This window comes from Pristiophorus japonicus, chromosome 8 (assembly GCF_044704955.1).
Source record: "Pristiophorus japonicus isolate sPriJap1 chromosome 8, sPriJap1.hap1, whole genome shotgun sequence".
NCBI classification, from domain to species: domain Eukaryota; kingdom Metazoa; phylum Chordata; class Chondrichthyes; family Pristiophoridae; genus Pristiophorus; species Pristiophorus japonicus.
Genome location: NC_091984.1, coordinates 180,074,406 through 180,096,675, shown reverse-complemented (window position 1 = coordinate 180,096,675; position 22,270 = coordinate 180,074,406). Strand labels below are relative to the sequence as shown.

Sequence of the window (22,270 nt, the reverse complement as noted above, 5' to 3'; positions counted from 1 at the left end):
AATAATAATAATTACTGCACCTTGTTCCCATGGTGTTTTAATGTGTTGATGTAAATCTTAAAATGTTTAAGCCAAAGTATTTGATTTTACAGCATTATATTTTGCCACAGTAGAAAAATGTATCTCTCAGCTCTTTGGCATCTCTGCAATCCTACAAAACTGATGAATGTAATATGCATGTATAACCTGATATTGCTGCAGTTGTTGCATCTTATTCTTTCCTATCAAAGTTAAACACATTTTCTGTGAGGCCTGTTGTTAGTTTGTTTGTTCTTCTGTGTCACTGAAAGCACTGTGCAGTGTTCTAGCAGAAGTATTTCAACTGCATGATGTGCTGAACTTGGTTGCCAGGTGAGCAGCCTGCTGCACCAAAGCACAATTGTTTTTTGTACAATTAGTCTCCTTCTCATTCCTTAACTCGAAGGTATATCAGTGTCCTTGCTCTTGGATGCTTACTGCTTAGATCAAGTGTCCTGTGGGTTGGGAATAAGAGCAAGAAGGGTATTCTAGGAATCTGAGACCGAATGTTACGCAGGTTAGGAAGATTCAAGGTTACATGGCTGGGTAGAGAGAAGGTTCTAAAAACTTTGTTTTGCTCCGCAAAAAGGATAATGTCTGTGTCCTGTGTGGAATATACAATATCTATGCTGCTGCTAGTCTCAAAACCACACTTGACCCCTTTGTCCTTGCAAACTACAGACACATCTTCAACCTCCCTTTCCTCTCCAAAGTCCTTGAACATGTTGTCGCCTCCCAAATCCGTGCCCATCTTTCCTGCAACATCATGTTTGAATCGCTCCAATCGGATTTCTGCCTCTGCCACAGTACTGAAATGGCCCATATCAAAGTCACAAAAGACATCTTATGTGTCTGTGACCATGATAAACTATCCCTCCTCATGACACATCTGCAGCCTTTGACCACGCCATCCTCCTCCAATGCCTCTCCTTTGTCATCCAGCTGCGTGGGATTGCACTCGCCTGATTCCATTCTTATCTATCCAACCATAGCCAGAGAATCACCTACAATGGCTTCTCTTCCCACCAAAACCGTTACCTCAGGTGTCCCTCAAGGATCTATCCTTGGGCTCCCTCCTATTTCTCATCTACATGCTGCCAGTTGGTGACATCATCCAAAAACATGTCATGCTCCACATGTACCCCATAGACACCCAGCTCTATCTCACTACCACCTCCCTCGACCCCTCCTCTCTGATTTGTCACATTACTTGTCTGACATCCAGTACTAGATAAGCAGACATTTCCTCCCAACTAAATATTGGGAAGACTTAAAAGCCATTGTCTTTGGTCCTTGCCGCAAAAGCCATTCGCTAGCCACCGACTCCATCCCTCTACCTGGCAACTGTCTGAGGCTGAACCAGACTGTTCACAACCTTGGTGACGTATTTGACCCCGAGATAAGATTTCGACCACACATCTGCTGCATCACCAGACCACTTGCTTCCATATTCGTAATATCCTCCACCACCTTAACTCATCTGCTGCTTAAACCCTCATCCATGCGTTTGTTACCTCTAGACTTGACAATTCCTGGCCGGCCTCCCATCATCCACCCTCCATAAACTTGAGCTCATCCAAAACTCTGTTGCTCTTTTCCTAATTCCTCAATTTTAAAATTCTCATCCTTGTTTTCAAATCTCTCGTGGCCTTGCCCATCCCTATTTCTGTTGCCTCCTCCAGCCTACAACCCTCAGATCTCTGCCCTCCTCCAATACTGGCCTGTTGTACGTATCCCCTATTTCAATCCCTCCATCATTGGTAGCCTTGCCTTCAGCTGTCGAAGTCCTACGCTCTGCAATTCCCTCCTTAAACCTCTCTGCCTCTCTCTCCTCCTCTAAGACATTCCTTAAAACCTATCTCTCTAACCAAGCTTTTGATCACCTGTTCTAATATCTCCCTATGTGGCTCAATGTCAAATTCTGTTTGATAACACTCTTGTGAAGCATCGTTGAATGTTTTACTACATTAAAGGCACTATATAAATGCAAGTTGTTGTTGTTGTTAGCCGCAGAATTTCAGTTTAACATCCTGTCACTGATTTCTGATGCTGTTCAGTTCACTTTGTTGTGTCGCGAATAGCCTTGTTAAACAAATTCTATGCAATAAAGATCTTGCAAATGTTGTAACAGTATGAATCTGAAAGAATTGTTTTTATGGTTGAATCCTTCAGTTAAATTAGTTCTTCATTGCAGATCGTTAGCAGCCACAAATGGCCATGTTTTGAATTTAGAATGCCGCCAAAGAAAATAACCAAGCATTGTCATCTTATTCTTCAAATAATGTCTTGAATCTTTATGAAACTTCATATACCTGTGCCTACTCTACAAATGCAGCTGTAAAACTGACTTGCACTCCTGTTTTCCCGAAGGGAGAGCACTAAGCAGGAATCACGTACCACCATGCTGTAGTGCAGGTGACTGCTACACACTATTTTGCTGCACCAAGAGCCATTGGATTCTCTGTTCATCATTTTATTCTATAGCTTTGTATATTCCTTGAATTGAAGCCCTCCTAACACCAAACAGTTTATACTAGCCTGTCAGTGTCTGCAAAATTTCATTTTGCTTCATATCATTCAGTATAAAATCTTACACAAAGTTACTTATGCAGTTGTCATGATGATTTTTAACACAATTCATACGAAACTAGAGGCTGCTCACGAACAATTTTTTTTTCATTAAGGTTTTGTTCTGAAAGCTTGAATTTGTCCCAAATCTTAATGTTAAGCTAGTTTTGTCATATCTTCATAACCAATTATTGCTGGTTTACATTTGCTGCACCAGATCATGTTGCAATTTCCTTCATATTTCGTGGTTAATGGTCCAGAGTAAACGTAGTCATTAAAGATTTGTAAGATACTTGCAGGAATTATTTTCCTCGAGCAAACTACATCCTAATGTATGACCTTTTCCCTTTATACAGTACCCATATGGCATCTGTCCTTAGTTTCTCCATTTGCATTCATAATTAGTGATTGAGAAGAAAACTGGAAAAACACATCTGCGTTTAATTTGCAGGAAGGATTTTCTTGTTTCTACTTGTCACTGATGTCAGCCAGTCAACTTTGAGTTTGCATTGTAATTTTCTACTAAAGGTTCCAAAGAAAATGCAGAACATCAGCCTGAAAGACAGAAATTGATCATAACCTTCTCCTCCCCACCACCAGTGCTTTTGGGATAAACAAAGAATGTCTTTAAGCCAGATTGATCACAAATCACTGCGTGGACAAACTCTGCAAATATTCCCCAAATCAGTATGAGGGTCCTGTGTGCTAACTCTGTGGCATACTACCAGGTGGAAACAAGAATCTCCTATGGACACTGGGTAAACCTAATACAAAACATGACCAGAAAAATGATTGGTTAATGAAATATGTCAGCTGCTATTCATAACTAGTGGGAAGAGAACGCTAATCACACTGCAAAATCTGCAGGTGTGGCATGGGCTGACTTTTAATCGTATTGTTTTTTAACAGGCATCTGCAAAACAGCCAGATGTAGTCAACTGTTTACAGTCACCAAATATTACATTTTGCACTTGGCTCCAGCTTCTGACATACAAAATGACAGAACCCTTCAGGTCTCTATATTGGTTCCTAGTTGGACAGCTTTTGGGAATGTACTCATAGGTACTGTATTTGGATACTGAATGAGACAAAAGATAGATGACTTCACTAAAGTAGTATTAGTTGTAATGTTCTGCAAGTCATTCCACAACCATTTCCCTGTGCACGTGGGTCTGGATGAGGAAGTGATGCCTGTTGATATAGGATTTTAATTTGTATAATTCCATGTTTCATAAAAGCTGAATGGCATTCATATATCTTGTGTTCCCCTTTTGATTGCTTAAGATACCTAGTGAATATTCAGTTTTAATAGGCATTTGTATTTGTGCTTTTTTTCCTCCGCTAAAATATACTGACCTGTTTTCTGCCAGACCAGAAGTTGTTTGGAGGTTAGTGGGGTGCAGCATGAAGGGCTCATGGGAGGTCCTGTAACCTACTCTGGTATTGGATCATTGCATGTTTCTGTTAATCTGGCACTTTGCTGTATCTCACTGATGCAGCTGAGATATTGTCTGTTGACCTTCATTGTTAAAAGAGATACAGATGGGACAGTCCAGATTTTGCTAAAAAGATTAATTCTGTATAAAATCCTGCTACATACCCCTCTTGTTGTTCCCTAATTTCTTAAATCCATTTTTTTCTTCCCTAAGGTCTCCAAGTTGCCCAACCTACGATCCCTAAGTCAAGCGCTGCTTCTCGACATCATCGAGTCATTAGCCAATCATATTTCAGACAAGCAGTGTGCAGAGCTGGGCTCTGATATGTGACAATTAATTTTAAACACTGATTCTCAAATTGTTTTAGAAACTTTGCTCTCTTGTGATCCAGATGAGTAGTATTTATTTATTAAATATATTAAGTAAAATAATTTTATGTAGGACAGTTAGGATACAAGGTTCAAGCTGTTTTGAAATCAGTGTTTGATTCATGTCCTTGGCTAATAGCTGGTGGAAAAAAGTATCGACGTCCCATCTTTTTGTTTGCTGGTTCAAACATAATATAGGTACAAGTAATTTTACTTTTTTTTTTTAAATTGACACATGGAGAAACTGTATCAGCCTTCACTCATAAGAGGACTTGCATAATTTAGTCATGACATTTAAAAAGAAGAAACCTATTTCACTTTTTGTCATGTATTTTCTTTTTGTCCTTCTAAAGTTATAAATGGAATGAATAAGACTGACATTCCAAGTGTGCATGTGAAGGGCACTATCAGTCTCACTGGCTCAATTGCCCAGTAGCTTTGAGTTTGTCTAATTCACTGTTACTGTTGTGCGATACGAGAGTGCCCAGAGTCAGTCATTGAGATTCCAGGATTGTATCTGGAGTCTTTTCAATTTATGTCAGCTTATGAATATATGTAAAGTATTCATTGATTAAGACTGTATGTAAATGAATGCAGATGGTTTTGTTCAGTGGGCTCTGATGTCATAAAGATCCCACTTGGTTCCCACCAGGCATCTCAATTGACAAGCTTTGTACAGTATCAAAATATAGAAATCGATAGAGCCATGGCATTGATTATCATGACTGTTGTAATAATGTTTACGGGAATTGTGTAAAGACTTGTTCATACCACATATGTAACTTGATGGCTGGTGTTCTGACAGTAAAAAAAAATCACACTATCAACAGATCCTACATATGAAAAGATTTGAAAACGAGGAACATTAATGTGGCTCCCATCTCCTCTCCTAGCAGCTAATTATGTTGAATCTTTTGCCTGGTTTTTATTTCTGTTGCTGTTTTGCATTGCATCTTGGTCCTGACTAGAAAAATTCCTGCAAAACATCTTTTTCACTGCTGGCTATGATAAAAGTTAGATGAAGAGATTACTTTATCGCTCGTCACTTAGAAGTGAGACATAATCTCCGTCAAGTGATAACTAATTAAAAAAATATGCCACAAAAAAGCACTCGCACGGAGCAAGCAGTTGGTGGCAGATGTTTAATTTGTTGGGCAGTCCACATATTCATCGGGCTGTGCACCGCATGGTGGATGTTCTCGGTGAATCATGGACTTCTCGCTTGTGTCTGACGTTAACTGCAATTCCTAGGACTTCAGTCACCAAAAGTAGTTTTTAAACATCCTTAACTGTCACCCTTGGAAAAATAACCAGAAGTAGTATGTATTGGTGATTATTTATATCAGTTGCTCTTGAATTGCATTTACAATTTGTCATTATGATATTATGTAGTTCTAAGTCAGACTCTGGATTAAACAAAGTAAAGCCAGTGACTGCAATCCTACACTGAGAAGGTGGTCATAACCTTTCCAATGTTATGTCCCTCTCAACACTTGGGTTAATTGCTGCACAATGTTTTTTTTGGGGGGGGCAGGGGAAGTTTGGGAAAAGGAGTTTAGACTGAGGCAAATGTATTCCAAAGCCTATTAAATAAAGTGATCAAAATTCACTTCAATATTATGTATGTTACAAAATGTTTAATTGTGTAACTGTAATGACATTGTGAAGATTAATCAATGTGTAAAGTAACTTGTACATATCATTAATGTTGCATTATTCTGTTTCTTGTGCCTAGTGTAGGCTCTGTTGTGTAGTAATCATAACAGTATAAAATAAGCTGTCGTGCATTTGTATTTATTTGTGGTCATTTTGTATGTAGAATAGTGGAGAATCTGGGATATGACGGGTATATCCTGTGCAGAGCTGTGGAAACCCAAGGAACTCGCCACATAAACAGCAGATAGGTTGTATTTGTAAAGGAGCAATGGAATGAACAAAAAAATAACCAATAATTTGGGATAAAAACCAACATTCAGCTTATTGCAGTCCAGTGATGTTCAGTCTATACTTGTAGCTTCCTCGTATGGTCTTATCTCAGCTGTGACTTTTTTAAGAGGTAGGACCAAGCAGAAGCCAGATTCTTTCCCAAAGGGAGGGTGGAAAAATGAGGCTGAGTCACCCTGGATTACTGTCACACCCCACTTGACGACAGAGGAGGAGAGAGGTCACAAATATATGAACCTATGGTACTGATGACTGCCTGTTGTCTTACAGCAGCTGGTAAATCCCACGTTGAAAGAGCAATACTAACCTCTCCTGCATCTTAAAGCAGAAGTTCCAGCATTGCCAGAACGTGGCATGCGGCGCAGATGGTTTATCGTTAATTGCTCCATCAGGGATTGGGACCCGTGAAGAAAACAGGTGAGTGGCAGGAGTATATAAACTATAAAATACAGCGGGACTTCCAGGCACTGGTGAAGTGATGGGAGTTAGAAATTCCAAGTTGTCAGCATGACGAGCAGATTCAGGTCTAGATCCGAGAATCGATGCTATGCTTCAGGTGGTACCAAGTGGGGACAGAGTTTAGTTGAGATTCGACTGCGTTTACAGATGCCTGATTGTGAACTGCCTTGAAGGATGGAGCTGGGAACTGCTTAAACCTGTGGCACTTCAGCTGCAGGGATTCCTTTAGCAAGGCAACAAATGGAGAGTGGCAAATTCAAAAGTAATCTTTCAGCTTGGTATCCTTCATGGCACACTGATGCTTTTGGGTTGAATAAGGAGTCACCGATGGCATCAGTTGGCACAGATGTTGATTCCAGTTAAAGGAACAATAGGATTAAAACCTTTCTTAAATTCAACCACTAGGGCGGAACGTGTAGGATGCTCTCTTTGGAGCATAAATTCAAGTTGACAGATGGTTTATGGAGAGAAAACAAAAGGCAAACTACTCTGCCACCTTATGCCTGAAAGTAAGGCATTGAAGGCATTTATTGTGTCCTGTGAAGGAAAATGGCATGTGAGCACTTACTGCAGGGATTTCAGCTATTCAAAGTCAATTTGAAGATTTAAAGTGTAAATATTTATCTCAATTAACAGTAATCAAAACACATTAACTGCTCATTTATCTCATTGCTGTTTGTGGAATCGTCCTGTGTTCAGACTGCTGTGTTTCACTACAATACAAGTGACTGCACTTCAGGAATAATTAATTGGCTATGAACAACATTAGGTGTCCTAAGGATGTGAAAGGTGCTACATAAATGTACGTCTTTTCATTCCTTCTTAACCCACTATTTAGGAAGTGGTTCATTCACACCATTCCAAATCAAAGGACCTGTAGTATTGCTTTTTTCCAGAAATAGAATCAATAGGAATAGAGCATGGAAGGAGGCCATGTGACCCATTGAGCCTGTACCAGCTCTCTGAAAGCTACCAATTACTCCATTGCATTTTCCCCATAGCCCTGCAAATTTTTCCTTTTTAAGTAGAGATCAAATTCCTTTTTGAACACAATAACTTGCATTTGTATAACGTAGTACAACATCCCAAGGCACATCACAGATGCATTATCAAACAAAATTTAACACTGGCTACATGAGATATTCGGGCGGATTACCAAAAGCTTGGTCAAAGAGGTAGGTTTTAAGACGAGAGAGGCAGAGGGATTTAGGGATGGAATTCCAGAGATTAGGGCCGAGGCAGCTCAAGGCTCTGCCGCCAATGGTGCCGCGATTAAAATTGGCAATGCGCATTAGGCCAGAATTGGAGGAGCTCTGATATCTCGGGTGGATGAGGTTATGGAGATAGGGAGAGGTGAGGTTATGGAAATAAGGGGTGAGGCCATGGAGAAATTTGAAAACAAGGATGAGAATTTTAAAATCGAAGTGTTGCTTAACCAGGAGCCATTGTAGGTCAGCGAGCACAGGGATGATGGGTGAATGGGACCTGATGTGAGTTAGGATACGGCCAGCAAAGTTTTGGATGAGCTCAAGTTTATGTGGGGTGGAAGATGGTGACTAGGGAACGTAGTTTGCGGCGGGACCTGAAGACAATGGCTTCGGTGTTCCCAATATTTAATTGGAGAAAATTTCTGTGCATCCAATACTGGATTTCTGACGAGCAGTGTGACAAATCGGAGACAGTGGAGGGTTCTAGAGAGTTACTATTGAATCTGATGCATTCCAGATCATAACCACTCGCTAAGTGAAAAATAAATTCTCTCCTCCCCTGGCTTTTTTGCCAATTATTTTAAACCTGTATCCTTTGATTACTGACCTGCCTGCCAGTGAAACATTTTCTCCCTATTTACTCCCATCGAGCTGAGGTCTAACCAGCGATTTGGGGTATGTTTAATTGATTCCCCAGTAGCAAACAAAAGTTTCTCCAGTATGTGGCCTTTCAAGATGCATAATCTTTTTCTTTTGATCAAATGAATGGATAAGAGCTTATAGGTGGGTACATTTGATTTAAAAGGAATCAAAATTGTTTTGAATTGTGTATGTGGTCTGAAATCAAATTGCTTTTCTTCAGATATCTGGCTATGTGATTTTGATATCATGTGGTTAGCTGGTACTTGATCTAGAATCATTGCACATCCTTGTGTGGTGTAAGAATAAAAAAGGGAAGGTGGCTCAACCGTGGCTAACAAGGGAAATTAGGGAAAGTGTTAAATCCAAGGAAGAGGCATATAAATTGGCCAGAAAAAGCAGCAAACCCAAGGACTGGGAGAAATTTAGAATTCAGCAGAGGAGGACTAAGGGTTTAATTAGGAGGGGGAAAATAGAGTATGAGAGTAAGCTTGCAGGGAACATAAAAACTGACTGCAAAAGCTCCTACAGATATGTGAAGAGAAAAGAATTAGTGAAGACTAATGTAGGTCCCTTGCAGTCAGAATCAGGAGAATTCATAATGGGAAACAAGGAAATGGCAGACCAATTGAACAAATACTTTGGTTCTGTTTTCATTAAGGAAGACACAAATAACCTCCCGAAAATACGAGGGGACCGAGGGTCTAGCGAGAAGGGGGAAGGAACTGAGGGAAATCCTTACTAGTCAGGAAATAGTGTTAGGGAAATTTAAGGGACTGAAGGCCGATAAATCCCCAGGGCCTGATAGTCTGCATTTCAGAGTACTTAAGGAAGTGGCCCTAGAAATAGTAGATGCATTGGTGGTCATTTTCCAACATTCCATGGACTCTGGTTCAGTTCTTATGGATTGGAGGGTAGCTAATGTAACCCCACTTTTTAAAAAAGGAGGGAGAGAGAAAACGGCATTATAGACCGGTTAACCTGATATCGGTGGTGGGGAAAATGCTGGAATCAATTATTAAAGATGTAATAGCGCATTTCGAAAGCAGTGACATGATCGGTCCAAGTCAGCATGGATTTATGAAAGGGAAATCATGCTTGACAAATCTAGAGTTTTTTGAGGATGTAACTAGTAGAGTGGATGTGGTGTATTTGGACTTTCAAAAGGCTTTTGACAAGGCCCCACACAAGAGATTAGTGTGCAAAATTAAGGCACACGGTATTGAGGGTAATGTATTGACATGGATAGAGAACTGGTTGGCAGACAGGAAGCAAAGAGTGGGAATAAACGGGCCCTTTTCAGAATGGCAGGCAGTGACTAGTGGTGTGCCACAGGGTTCAGTGCTGGGACCCCAGCTATTTACAATATACATTAATGATTTAGACGAAGAAATTGAATGTAATATCTCCAAGTTTGCAGATGACACTTAGCTGGGTGGCAGTACGAGCTGCGAGGAGGATGTTAGGAGGCTGCAGGGGAGACCTGGACAGGTTAGGCGAATGGGCAAATGCATGGCAGATGCAGTATAATTTGGGTAAGTGTGAGGTTATCCACTTTGGTGGCAAAAACACAAAGGCAGATTACCTGAATGATGACAGATTAGTAAAAGGGGAGGTGCAACGAGACCTGGGTACATCAGTCATTGAAGGTAGGCATGCAATTACAGCAGGCAGTAAAGAAAGCAAATGGCATGTTGGCCTTCATAGCGAGAGGATTTGAGTATAAGAGCAGGGAGGTCTTACTGCAGTTGTACAGGGCCTTGGTGAGACCACACCTTGAGTATTGTGTGCAGTTTTGGTCTCCTAACCTGAGGAAATACATTGTTTCTATTGAGGGAGTGCAGCGAAGGTTCACCAGACTGATTGCTGGGATGGCAGGACTGACATGAAGAAAGACTGAATTGACTAGGCTTGTATTCACTGGAATTTAGAAGAATGAGAGGGGATCTCATAGAAACATAAAATTCTGACAGGATTGGACAGGTTATATGCAGGAAGAATGTTCCTGATGTTGGAGAAGTCCAGAACCAGAGGTCACAGTCTAAGGATAAGGGGTAAGCCATTTAGGATCGAGGTGAGGAGAAACTTCTTCAGAGAATTGTGAACCTGTGGAATTCTCTATCACAGAAAGTTGTTGAGGCCAGTTCGTTAGATATATTCAAAAGGAAGTTAGATGTGGCTCTTGCGGCTAAAGGGATCAAGGGGTATGGAGAGAAAGCAGGAATGAGGTACTGAAGTTGCATGATCAGCCATGATCACATTGATTGGTGGTGCAGGCTCAAAGGGTCAAATGGCCTACTCCTGCATCTACTTTCTATGTTTCTATAGCACAGAAGGGGCCGTTGAGCAAGAACAGGGACTTGTCCAATTCCCTTTTGAAAGCCGCGATTGAAAATCGGAAATTTGACCTGTGACTTGAAATGTGAAGTGTAGCTCCCTCTGCTGATGTAACTTGGGACCAGACCTCAATTACTGGCGAAAATTCTCTTCCCTCAGAGCAGTTACATTAACATTAATAATTGTGTTCTAATTATTTATCTATCTAAATTATTCTTCAATTAGCAAGAAAATAAAGCATTTTTAAGTGCAGTTTAAAAGCAATATTTTTTTCAAGTCCTACTCGTTCAATTTACATTTCGTACCCGTTTCGTGCCAGCTTTTCCATGCAGAGGTTCTTGTCAGTTACCACCAATGTTCCTGCACCAATCGCTAGGTCCTGCGCAGGCCGCTCACCTGCTGGAAGAGATATGATTTAAATTTAAAATAAATGTAAAGGGACTGCACAACGGGAAAAAATTAGCGGAAACATACATTTTCATATTTTAATATGTTTAGGATCAATGTTGTTCACACACAGCTCACAGCAACTTTTGATTGCTGTTAATTTTCCTCAGAATATAAATAGTGTTGTTGGTAGAGGTTCATGCAGGTTGTCCCACTTAATTATTGTTGGTTATAAAAACGAATGCTGGAAATCTCAGCGGTTCAGGCAGCATCTGTGGAGAGAAAGACAAAGTTAATGTTTCGGGTCGATGACCCTTCGTCAGAATTGGCGAATGTTCGAAAAGATCACATTCTTAAGCACAAAGGGGGAGGGGAAAAAAGAACAAAAGGGAAGGTCTGTGATAGGGTGGAAGGCAGGAGAGATTAGAGAGACAAAAGGGATGGGCCAAATTGAACTGGTAATGACAGAAGTTAGAAAAAGGTTAATCTGGATAGGATGTGAATGGTGGTGTAATAACCAGCTGCCAATAGAGACAAACCAAAAAAAACAAACAAAAAACATAAGTTTGTGGTGGTCTGGCGGGGGTGAAGGGAGCCAAATATGGCCAGAGGTTATGCTCTGAAATTGTTGAACTCGATGTTGAGTCCAGAAGATGTTGCATTGTTGGTGGTGCTTTTGCAACGGGGTTGTTTCTTAACCAGACAGTCTTGCTTCAAATTTCATTGCGGATAACTGCTGAATTAGAGATACAACACACAACAAAAAATGCCCTGGCTGGCCACATTCATGCACTTGTTTATGTGCAATTTGGGTGACTCAAGTGCTTTTCTGAGTGCTGTAGCTCTGAATACTGCAGCTGTACAAATATTGCCGAGAGTAACTGACATACCTTTTGTTGCATGTTGGCTTTGGATGGAAATATCACTAGTGTATAATTTGCGTGAAGCATGTCGGACTGCCCTTTCCCAGTGTTATGTGCAACCAGAGTGTGTATGTTCTGTGGTACCTCACTTATACTGCTCCTGTTGGATTCTGGGCCCCCCTTGAGGAAGTCCTGATTGCTGATTAGCAAGTGATCAGGAAGGCCAATGGAATCTTGGCCTTTATTGCAAAGGGGTGGAGTATAAAAAGTAGGGCAGTCTTGCTACAGTTATACAGGGTATTGATGAGGCCACACTTAGAATACCATGCAGTTTTGGCTTCCATATTTATGAAAGGATATACTTGCTTTGGAGGCAGTTCAGAGAAGGTTCACTAGGTTGATTCCAGAGATGAGGGGGTTGACATGAGGAAAGGTTGAGTAGGTTGGGCCTCTACTCATTGGAATTCAGAAGAATGAGAGGTGATCTTATCGAAACATATAAGATTATGAGGGGGCTTGACAAGGTGGATGCAGAAAGGATGTTTCCACTGATAGGGGAGACTAGAACTAGGGGGCATAATCTTAGAATAAGGGGCCTCCCATTTAAAACTGAGATGAGGAGGAACAACTTTTTCGCAGAGGGTTGTAAATCTGGAACTCGCTGCCTCAGAGAGCTGTGGAAGCTGGGACATTGAATAATTTTAAGACAGAGAGATAGACAGTTTCTTAACTGATAAGGGGTTATGGGGAGCGGGCAGGGAAGTGGATCTGAGTCCATGATCGGATCAGCTATGATCATATTAAATGGCGGAGCAGGCTCGAGGGGCCGTATGGCCTACTCCTGCTCCTATTTCTTATGTCCCCTTGGAGGATAAGAGACACTCAGCCGTTTCTCTGGAATGTGTAATTCCCTGCCTATGTAATCAGTGACTTTGCAAAGTGTAATTCGAGCCATTTTGATTGCTGGGATCACCCTCGTGGCTTAAGACCTCCCCCGCCCCCAAACAAATTCCTGCCACCACCACCCAAGTTCCTGAATGTTGTAAACGGCTGTCTTGCTCTTTTCGCTTTGTTGCTTTTAACATCGAATCACCCGCACACACTCAGTTGTAGTAAAGGCCGGATCTTTATTTTGACATTCACAAGCCAACAACTCTGCTTGCAAAGGCAGCTCTTCCAGAAGTTACACACCTTTCGAGATTCCAGTGTCTCTACAGTCCATAAGAGTCTGTGACAAAAGCCAGTTCCATCTTTTATATCTAAAAAGCCTTTGTCTAAATGCAAAGAGTAAGAGTTCAATCATGGCTAACTGCTTTCTGGATCGTTTAACATACAGACTATTATTCCCACCGTAACAAGGTACTCAAATACTTAACATTACTTGTTTAACCTACAGATGTCATTAAATAGTAACAAAGTAACACTCAAATACTTAACATACAGACATCATCAAATCGCTTAGTCATGAATTTCCATTATATCCACCGTAACAAGGTATTCAAATATTTATCAAGACATGACACGTCACTCATCTCAATGGCTGGAAGGCATCACATTTTCTAACAGTCTCTTTTCGATCCAAACTTCCAATCTTGTTTTTTAATCCAAACTTCAGACCGTATGCTGAAGCAAAGAGTTCAGAAAGGCGGGACCCCGTGCTTCCACACTGAACTCCCTGCCCCGCTACAAGTTCTGAACCACCTCCCCGCCCCCAAGCCCAAGTTCCGGACCTTCCTCCACCCGCTAGTCTCCCTCTGCCCAAGTTCCACCTCCACGGATTCATGACCATCTACCCCCAACAAATTCTTGACCTTCTCCCCGCCCCCCCCCCCCCCCCCCATTGATGGGGCATTGTGTGTGGGTCACAGATTGTTAACCGGTTTATTAGGTATGAGGTGAATAGTGACAGTGTCGTGACTTCTGGATTTCATCCAGTCTTACCATCTGGATCACGTACTCGCTCTCAACTTCCTTCCACCGACCCCACCCCATCCCCACCCCCTTAGGCCTAGATCACGTTCTTCCGCTATCCCCACTGTGCTCTCTGCAATCTTTAAGCCCCCCCCCACTGCCCCCAATTCCTCTCCCTCCGATCCCCCTCTCTCCTCCAGTCCCCCTCTCTTCTCCAATCCACCTCTCTCTCTATCCCCCCTCTCTTTCCAAACCCCCGCCCACCCGCCTCAATCTCTCTCGCTCTCTCCAACCCCCCTTCTTTCTCTCCAAACCCCCCTTCTTTCTCTCCAAACCCCCCTCTCTCTTTCTCTCCAAACCCCCCTCTCTTTCTCTCCAAACCCCCCCCTCTCTTTCTCTCCAAACCCCCCCCCTCTCTCTTTCTCTCCAAATCCCCCTCTCTCTTTCTCTCCAAACCCCCTTCCCTCTCTCCAACTCCCCCCCCCCCTCCCTCTCTCCAACTCCCCCCCCTCCCTCTCTCCAACTCCCCCCCCTCCCTCTCTCCAACTCCCCCCCCCTCCCTCTCTCCAACTCCCCCCCCCTCCCTCTCTCCAACTCCCCCCCCCTCCCTCTCTCCAACTCCCCCCCCCCCCCTCTCTCCAACTCCCCCCCCCCTCCTCTCTCCAACTCCCCCCCCTCCCTCTCTCCAACTCCCCCCCCTCCCACTCTCCAACTCCCCCCACCCCACAACCCCCCCATCACCTCTCCAACCCCCCCTCCACCTCTCCAACCCACCCTGCTCTCTCCAAACCCCCCCTCACTCTCCAACCCCCCCTTCTGTCTCCAACCCATCCCCGCTTCTCTCGCCAACCCCCCCCACTCTCGCTCGCTCTCTCTCTCTCTCCAACCCCCCCTCCCTCTCTCCAACCCCCCTCCCTCTCTCCAACCCCCCTCCCTCTCTCCAACCCCCCCTCCCTCTCTCCAACCCCCCCTCCCTCTCTCCAACCCCCCCTCCCTCTCTCCAACCCCCTCTCCCTCTCTCCAACCCCCCCTCCCTCTCTCCAACCCCCCCTCCCTCTCTCCAACCCCCCCTCCCTCTCTCCAACCCCCCCTCCCTCTCTCCAACCCTCCCTCCCTCTCTCCAACCCCCCCTCCCTCTCTCCAACCCCCCCTCCCTCTCTCCAACCCCCCCTCCCTCTCTCTCCAACCCCCCCTCCCTCCCTCTCCAATCCCCCCTCCCCTCCCTCTCCAATCCCCCCTCCCTCCCTCCCTCTCCAATCCCCCTCCCTCTCCAATCCCCCCTCCCTCCCTCCCTCTCCAATCCCCCCTCCCTCCCTCCCTCTCCAATCCCCCTCCCTCCCTCCCTCCCTCTCCATTCCCCCCCCCTCCCCTCCCTCCCTCTCTCTCCAATCCCCCCCTCCCTCCCTCTCCAATCCCCCCCCCTCCCTCCCTCCCTCCCTCCCTCTCCAATCCCCCCCCCCCCTCCCTCCCTCCTCCTCCAATCCCCCCCCCTCCCTCCCTCTCCAATCCCCCCCCCTCCCTCCCTCTCCAATCCCCCCCCCCTCCCTCTCCAATCCCCCCCCCTCCCTCCCTCTCCAATCCCCCCCCCCCTCCCCCCTCCCTCCCTCTCCAGTCCCCCCTCCAACCACCCCCTCCCCTCTCCAATCCCCCCATCCCTTTCCAACCCCTCCTCCCTCCCCCTCTCCAACCCCCCCTCTCCAACCCCCCCTCTCTCCCTCCCCCCCTCCCCCCCGTCTCTCTCTCTCCCCCCCTCGCTCTCTCCAACCCACCCTTCTCTCTCCAACCCACCCCCGCTTCTCTCGCTAACCCCACCGCTCGCGCTCTCTCTCTCTCTCTCTCTCTCTCTCTCTCTCTCCAAACTCCCCTCTCTCCAAACTCCCCCCTCCCTCTCTCTCTCTCCAAACCCCCCCCTTCCTCTCTCTCTCTCCAAACCCCCCCCTCCCTCTCTCTCTCTCCAAACCCCCCCCTCCCTCTCTCTCTCTCTCTCTCCAAACCCCCCCTCCCTCCCTCCCCCTCTCCCTCCCTCCCCCTCTCCCTCCCCTCCCCCCCTCTCCCTCCCCTCCCCCTCCCCTCCCCTCCCCCCCCTCCCTCTCCTCCCCCTCCCTCTCCTCCCCCCTCTCCCTCCCTCCCCCCCTCTCCCTCTCTCCCTCCCCCCCCTCCCTCTCTAACCCTCCTTCCTCTCTAACCCTCCTTCTCTCTAACCCTCCTTCTCTCTCCAACCCCCCCTTCCTTCTCTCTCCACCCCCCCTTCCTTCTCTCTCCACCCCCCCTTCCTTCTCTCTCCAACCCCCCCTTCCTTCTCTCTCCAACCCCCCCTTCCTTCTCTCTCCAACCCCCCCTTCCTTCTCTCTCTCCGACCCCGCCCCCCTCGCTCTCCGACCCCACCCCCTCTCTCTCTCTCTCTCTCTCTCTCTCGCTCCGACCCCGCCCCCCTCTCTCTTCGACGCCCCCACCTTCTCTCTCTCCAATCTTGACCAGGGTCTTCTCCCGCGGAGTTGAACAAAGCATAGCCCACGCTGCACTGCAGCCAATACTGCACATCTGCGACTAGATCTCGGTGATAGCCCGCATACGCAGAAGGATACAAAAATGTTTGCAGATAATCACTTAAAATACTCTTTGTTTTATTCTTCTACTTTGAAAGAGGCTAGTTAGCCCATCAGGCCCATGCCAGCTCCCTGAAAGAGCTATCTATTCACATCTCTGCCCTTTTCCCTGTACCCTCTTAAATGCAAGAGTTTTTTGGGACTGCCTCAATCGACCTATTTTTTCATCATGCTCCTGTCGTACTGAACCTATTCTTTTTGACTTTCTTATCCGCCCTCCCCTCCCCTATTGTCCAGTTCTTGCCCACCTACATCTGTGACTCTTCTGACACCCTGTTGCACTTTTAACAAATTCCAGTTTTCTGGTCCTAAATGTCTCCCTTTTTCATTTCGGCATACAATCCCTTTACATCTCCATCCGTCACCAGGATGTCTTGCAGGCTTCTTCCTTGAACAGTGGCCCAACCAGTCTTCATCCACTACCTCTTCTGTCGGCTAAACTTATTTTCACATTCAACAACTTTTTCTTCAACTCTACTCACTTTCTGCAGATAAAAAGTTTCACTATGGGAACCCATATGAGTCATAGCCAAACCTGACTTTCTGTAGTAAATATTGAACACTTTGTTCAAGTCCTACTCAGATCGCCTTCCCTGTCCTCTTTCTGTTGCACTCAGTGCTGACTCCTGCTCGCGCCCTAATTGGGAGAATTTCATTCACTTTGCTTCAAATATCCACCTTTTGCCTTTTACATGGTTGACTCTTCTCTTCCTTTCCTCGGCTTCTCTCTCTCTCCTCGGCTTCTCTCTCTCCCTCTCTGAGATGAGCTTTCTACTGACATCCATTATGCAACTTCCCACAACAGAATTTCTGAAATGTTCAAGGATTTCCCTTCACTGAGAAGACCCTTGACTGAGTACACCTCACTTCCTATCCTTTCTATTCTCCTATTCGCCCCCGTTCCCCCCCCCCACCCGCCCAGACCCCCCGAAGCATGATAGGGGGGTCTCATTTTTCACCCCACCAGCCTCTGAATTTTGCTAGTCATTTTACACTATTGTCAACACATTCCCACCACCAAATACATTTGCCCTCCTGCTTTCTGAAATGACCATTCCCTCTTCCAACACTTTCTCCTGGCATCTTTCCATTCAAGTGTCGGAAGTGTAACACTTGCCTATTCATTTCCCTGTACACCACTGTGGAGTGGTCCCAAACACTCCTGGTTGAGACAGCAATTTACTTGTACTTTCTCCAACCTACTAATATATGGAGAGGTCAAATACAGGTGGCCGCTATGTTGAACACTTGTTCTGTCCACAAGTGTGACCCCTAAGCTCCCCGTCACCTGTCACTAATTTCTCATCCCACTCTGGCCGCCTACACTGTTACAATGAATTCAATGCAAGCTCAAGGAAAAGCACCTTATAGAAACATAGAAAATAGGTGCAGGAGTAGGCCATTCGGCCTTTCGAGCCTGCACCGCCATTCAATAAGATCATGGCTGATCATTCCCTCAGTACCCCTTTCCTGATTTCTCTCCATACCTTTGATCCCCTTAGCCATAAGGGCCATATCTACAAAGCACTTTACAGTCCTCTGGCCTTAACACGGACGTTAAAAACTTCATATCTTAACCATAGCTCCTACTTTCTCTTCAGCAGGAAGTGCTGGCAATGTAGGGTGGGCATGCTGGCCTTCTGGGGTTGAGAAGAAGTGGGTTGGTGCTTTGGGTGGGGACTTGCTGTTGGAAAACCATGCTGACATGGTCGTCTGCAACCTTGCTGGCAACCTGTTTTCTCTTGTACCAGTCTCCTGGGCTGCTGATATCTGATAGTTTTTCTTGCTTTTCTTTCTACCATCCCCATTCCCCCACTTCTTTCAGCTGCTTACGCAGTCTCTGTGTCTTGTATATTTCTTTGATTTTGCTCATGCCCCCTACTGTCTCATGCTAATGTTACTTCTGCATTTAACCAACTATTTTGCACTCTTAACAGTTTACAGGTCATTCTATTTTCTTGTATGTTTTTCTCTTCTCCCTTGCCTTTGTTCTGTTCCTTGCTAAATGTTGTTCATTGGTAATATCTACCAGTATTGACAAATAGTCTGCACCCAAACATTTGTCTGTTCTCAACTGATGCTGCCTGACCTGCTGCTTGTTGTCAGCAGGAGCAGTTTTTCAGCATCTGCTGTATTTTGCTTTTCATTTCATTTCATTGAAGCACCAAATGAATCAAAATCTTAATTGTCTTTTACTTTTGTCCATTTCTACTCCTTCCTTTTAGTTTTTCTATCTTTTCATTGTTTTGCTCTTTTTTTAATAATTCTTTTATAGTTGTCAATTTGTCAACTCTCTTTCTAGACATGAACAGTTTTAAGCTGTTTCCTTCTTGTACATTTGATTATCCTTCAGCATTTTTCATACTGTTTCAATTAACTGACTACTTCCATAACACAATGGAAGAGTTACCTTTCACTCCATTATTTTATTTGAGAATCACATTTTAGTAGTACATAATGAAGGTGTTGGTTCACTCCAGTTGTTCTGAAAGACAACACAATGAAACACAATTAAAATATATTAACACTTAAAAATAAACCCATGCATGTACAAATTGAAAGTATTTAAATGTGTGCACTTTGCTGTAGGCAGGTGAGGTGCAACAGGTTTGGTACTGGAGTTCAAAAGAATAAAACACAAACTTTACAGCCTCGTTCATTTTTAGATGGCAACAGTTACTCATTTAATGGAAAACTTTTGTTGATACTTTTTGTGCCCCAAAAAATGGCAGAGATTTTGGGTCAGATGTAGCTGCCCTTGCGAGTTCCGAGAGGTTGTGAGGTCGTGAGTTCCGAGAGGTCAGGAGGTCTGATGAGCAGGAGGCCCGAAGGTTGGTGAGGATTTCAATTCTGTCGAGTCAGGAGGTCGGCGAGTCAGTCAGTAAGGCCCTGTGATCGGCGAGTCGGTAAGGCCCCGAGGTCGGTGAGACGGGAGGTCAGCGAGTCGGTAAGGCCCTGTGGTCAGCAAGTCGGTAGTCGGGAGGTCGGCGAGTCGGTAAGGCCCTGAGGTCAGCGAGTTGGGAGGTCGGTGAATAGGTAGGCCCTGTGAGGTTGGCGAATAGGTCGGTCCTGTGAGGTCGGTGAGTTCGGAGACCGGGAGATCGGAGGTCAGTGAGGTGAGTTGGTAAGTAGCTCTCTTTTCTCTATTTCTTTTAGGTTTGGAGTTCGGAGGCCGAGAGATTGGGAGGCCACAGATGTCGGTGAGTTAGTAAGTAGCTCTCTTTTCTCTTAAGTAGATTGTAAACTAGATAAGGCTGACTAGAGGGATGGCAGTGCAGCTCAGTCCCATGGAGTGCACATTCTGAGGCATGTGGGAAGTCCTGGATGCTTTGCGCAGCCTGTACAACCATGTGTGCAGGAGGTGTCTACTGCTTCAACTGCTCGAGCTCCGCGTTTCGGAACTGGAGCAGCGGGTGGAGTCAATAAGGTGCATCCGCAAGGCTGTGAACTACGTGGATAGCATGTTTCAGGAGGTCGTCACCCCGCAGCTTAAAGGCGTGCAAGTAGAGGGGAAGCAGGTGACCACCAGACATAGTAAGTGTGCTAGGCAGGTAGCGCAGGAGCCCCCCGTGAGTCCATCTCGCTTTCAAACCAATATTCACTTCTGAGTATCGGTAAGGACGATGGTGCCTCTGGGGAGTGCAACCAGAGCCAATTCGAAGGCACCACGGGTGGCTCAGCTGCACAGGGGGGAGGGACGAAGAAATAAAGAGCCCTAATGATGGGGGATTCTATAGTTAGGAGAACAGACAGGCATTTCTGCGACCGTAGACGTGCCTCCCTGGTGCCAGGGTCAAGGATGTCACAGAGTGGACGCAGGGCATCCTGGGGGGGGGGGGGCGGTAAACAGCTAGAGGTCGTGGTCCATATCTGGACCAAATACATTGGTAAAATAAGAGATGAGGTCCAACGAAGAATTCAGGGAGCTAGGAAGAAAATTAAAGGGTAGGACCTCAAATGTAGTAATCTCCGGGTTACTACCGGTACCACGTGTTAATGAGTATAATAGAAGGATAGAGAGGATGAATACGTGGCTGGAAAGTTGGTGTAGGAGGGAGGGCTTTAAATTCTTGAGGCATTGGGACCACTTCTGGGGGAGATGGGACTTGTACAAACCGGACGGGTTGCACCTCAACCGTGCCGGGACCAATATGCTCGTGAGGAGTTTTGCTAGTGCTGTTGGGGAGAGTTTAAACTAGCTTGGCAGGAGGATGGGAACCTGAGAACTAATTCAAAAGGGAAGGAAGTAAAGCAGAAATTGGATAGAAAGAATCTAGAAAGCGAATCTGTAGGACAGAGGAAACAGGGCTTAGTATGTAGTAAGCAAGGCGGTCTTTCTATGCTGAATGGTATATACTTTAATGCAAGGAGTATCGTGAATAAGGCAGATGAGCTAAGAGCACAGGGAGTATGACATTATAGCCATTACAGAAACATGGCTGAAAGAGGGGCAGGTTTGGCAGATCAATATTCCTGGCTACAGGATTTTTAGACAAAACAGAGAGGGGGTTAAAAAGGGTGGGGGGGGGGGGGAGGGTTGCGGTACTGATTAAAGAAACTATTACAGAGGTGAGGAGGGATGATATGTTAGAGGGATCATCAAATGAGGCCATAAAGGTTGAATTGAAAAATAAAAAAGGGGCGATCACACTGCTGGGCGCGTATTATAGACCCCCAAACAGTGGGAGGGAGATAGAGGAGCAAATATGTAGGCAAATTGCTGTAAAGTCCAAAAACCATAGGGTAGTAATAGTAGGGGATTTTAACTATCTAAATATTGATTGGGACAAATTTAGTGTGAGGGGTATAGGGGGTGCGGAATTCTTGAAATGCATTCAAGATAACTTTTTTAGTCAGTATGTAGCAAGCCCAACTTGGGGAATGAAGCTGGGCAGGTTGAAGGGGTATTAATGGGAGAGCACTTGGGTGCCAGTGACCATAATTCAGTCAGATTCAAGTTGATTATAGATAAGGACAAGAATAGGCCTGGAATAAAATTTCCGAACTGGGGAAAAGTTAATTTTGCTAAGTTAAGGAGTGATTTGGCCATGGTGGACTGGAAACAGCTACTTGTGGGTAAATCAGTGTCGGAACAGTGGGAGGTATTCAAGGAGGAAATCCAGAAGGCTCAGGCCAAACATGTGCCCTTAAAGAATAAGGTTGGGAAAAATAATTCGAGAGACCTCTGGACGTCTAGGGACTGACAGGGGAGGATAAAGGAAAAAAAAGAGACGCTAATGTCATATACCAACGGCTAAATACAATAGAATCTTTAGAGGAATATAGAAAGTTAAGAGGCAAAATTAAAAAGATTAGGAATGCTAAGAGAGAGCATGAGAAATTCTTGGCCAGTAAAATTAAGAAAAACCCTAAGATGTTCTATAAATATATTAAGTTTAGGAGGGTAACTAAAGAAAGGGTAGGGCCTATTCGAGACCATGACAGTAATCTTTGTGTGGAGGTGGAAGATGTTGGGAGGGTTCTTAACGAATACTTTGCATCTGTTTTCACAAAGGAAAGGGGCAA

The 22,270-nt window shown here is 44.9% G+C and overlaps 1 protein-coding gene and 1 long non-coding RNA gene across 3 annotated transcripts in view; one reads left to right on the top strand and one right to left on the bottom strand.

The window, feature by feature from the left end:
• lztr1 (leucine zipper like post translational regulator 1) overlaps nt 1-6,177 on the top strand; it is a 75,597-nt gene extending 69,420 nt beyond the window's left edge. For both annotated transcript variants that reach the window (XM_070887610.1, XM_070887611.1), the window contains exon 21: nt 4,236-6,177. In XM_070887610.1, coding sequence (XP_070743711.1) covers nt 4,236-4,352 — 117 coding nt within the window. In that variant the 3' untranslated portion in view covers nt 4,353-6,177. The remainder of the gene's footprint in view (nt 1-4,235) is intronic.
• The window catches only part of LOC139268851 (uncharacterized), a 65,589-nt gene that overhangs the window by 32,554 nt on the left and 10,765 nt on the right, over nt 1-22,270 (bottom strand). The window contains exon 2 of the long non-coding RNA XR_011594126.1: nt 11,283-11,376. This is a non-coding gene — a long non-coding RNA (uncharacterized lncRNA). The remainder of the gene's footprint in view (nt 1-11,282; nt 11,377-22,270) is intronic.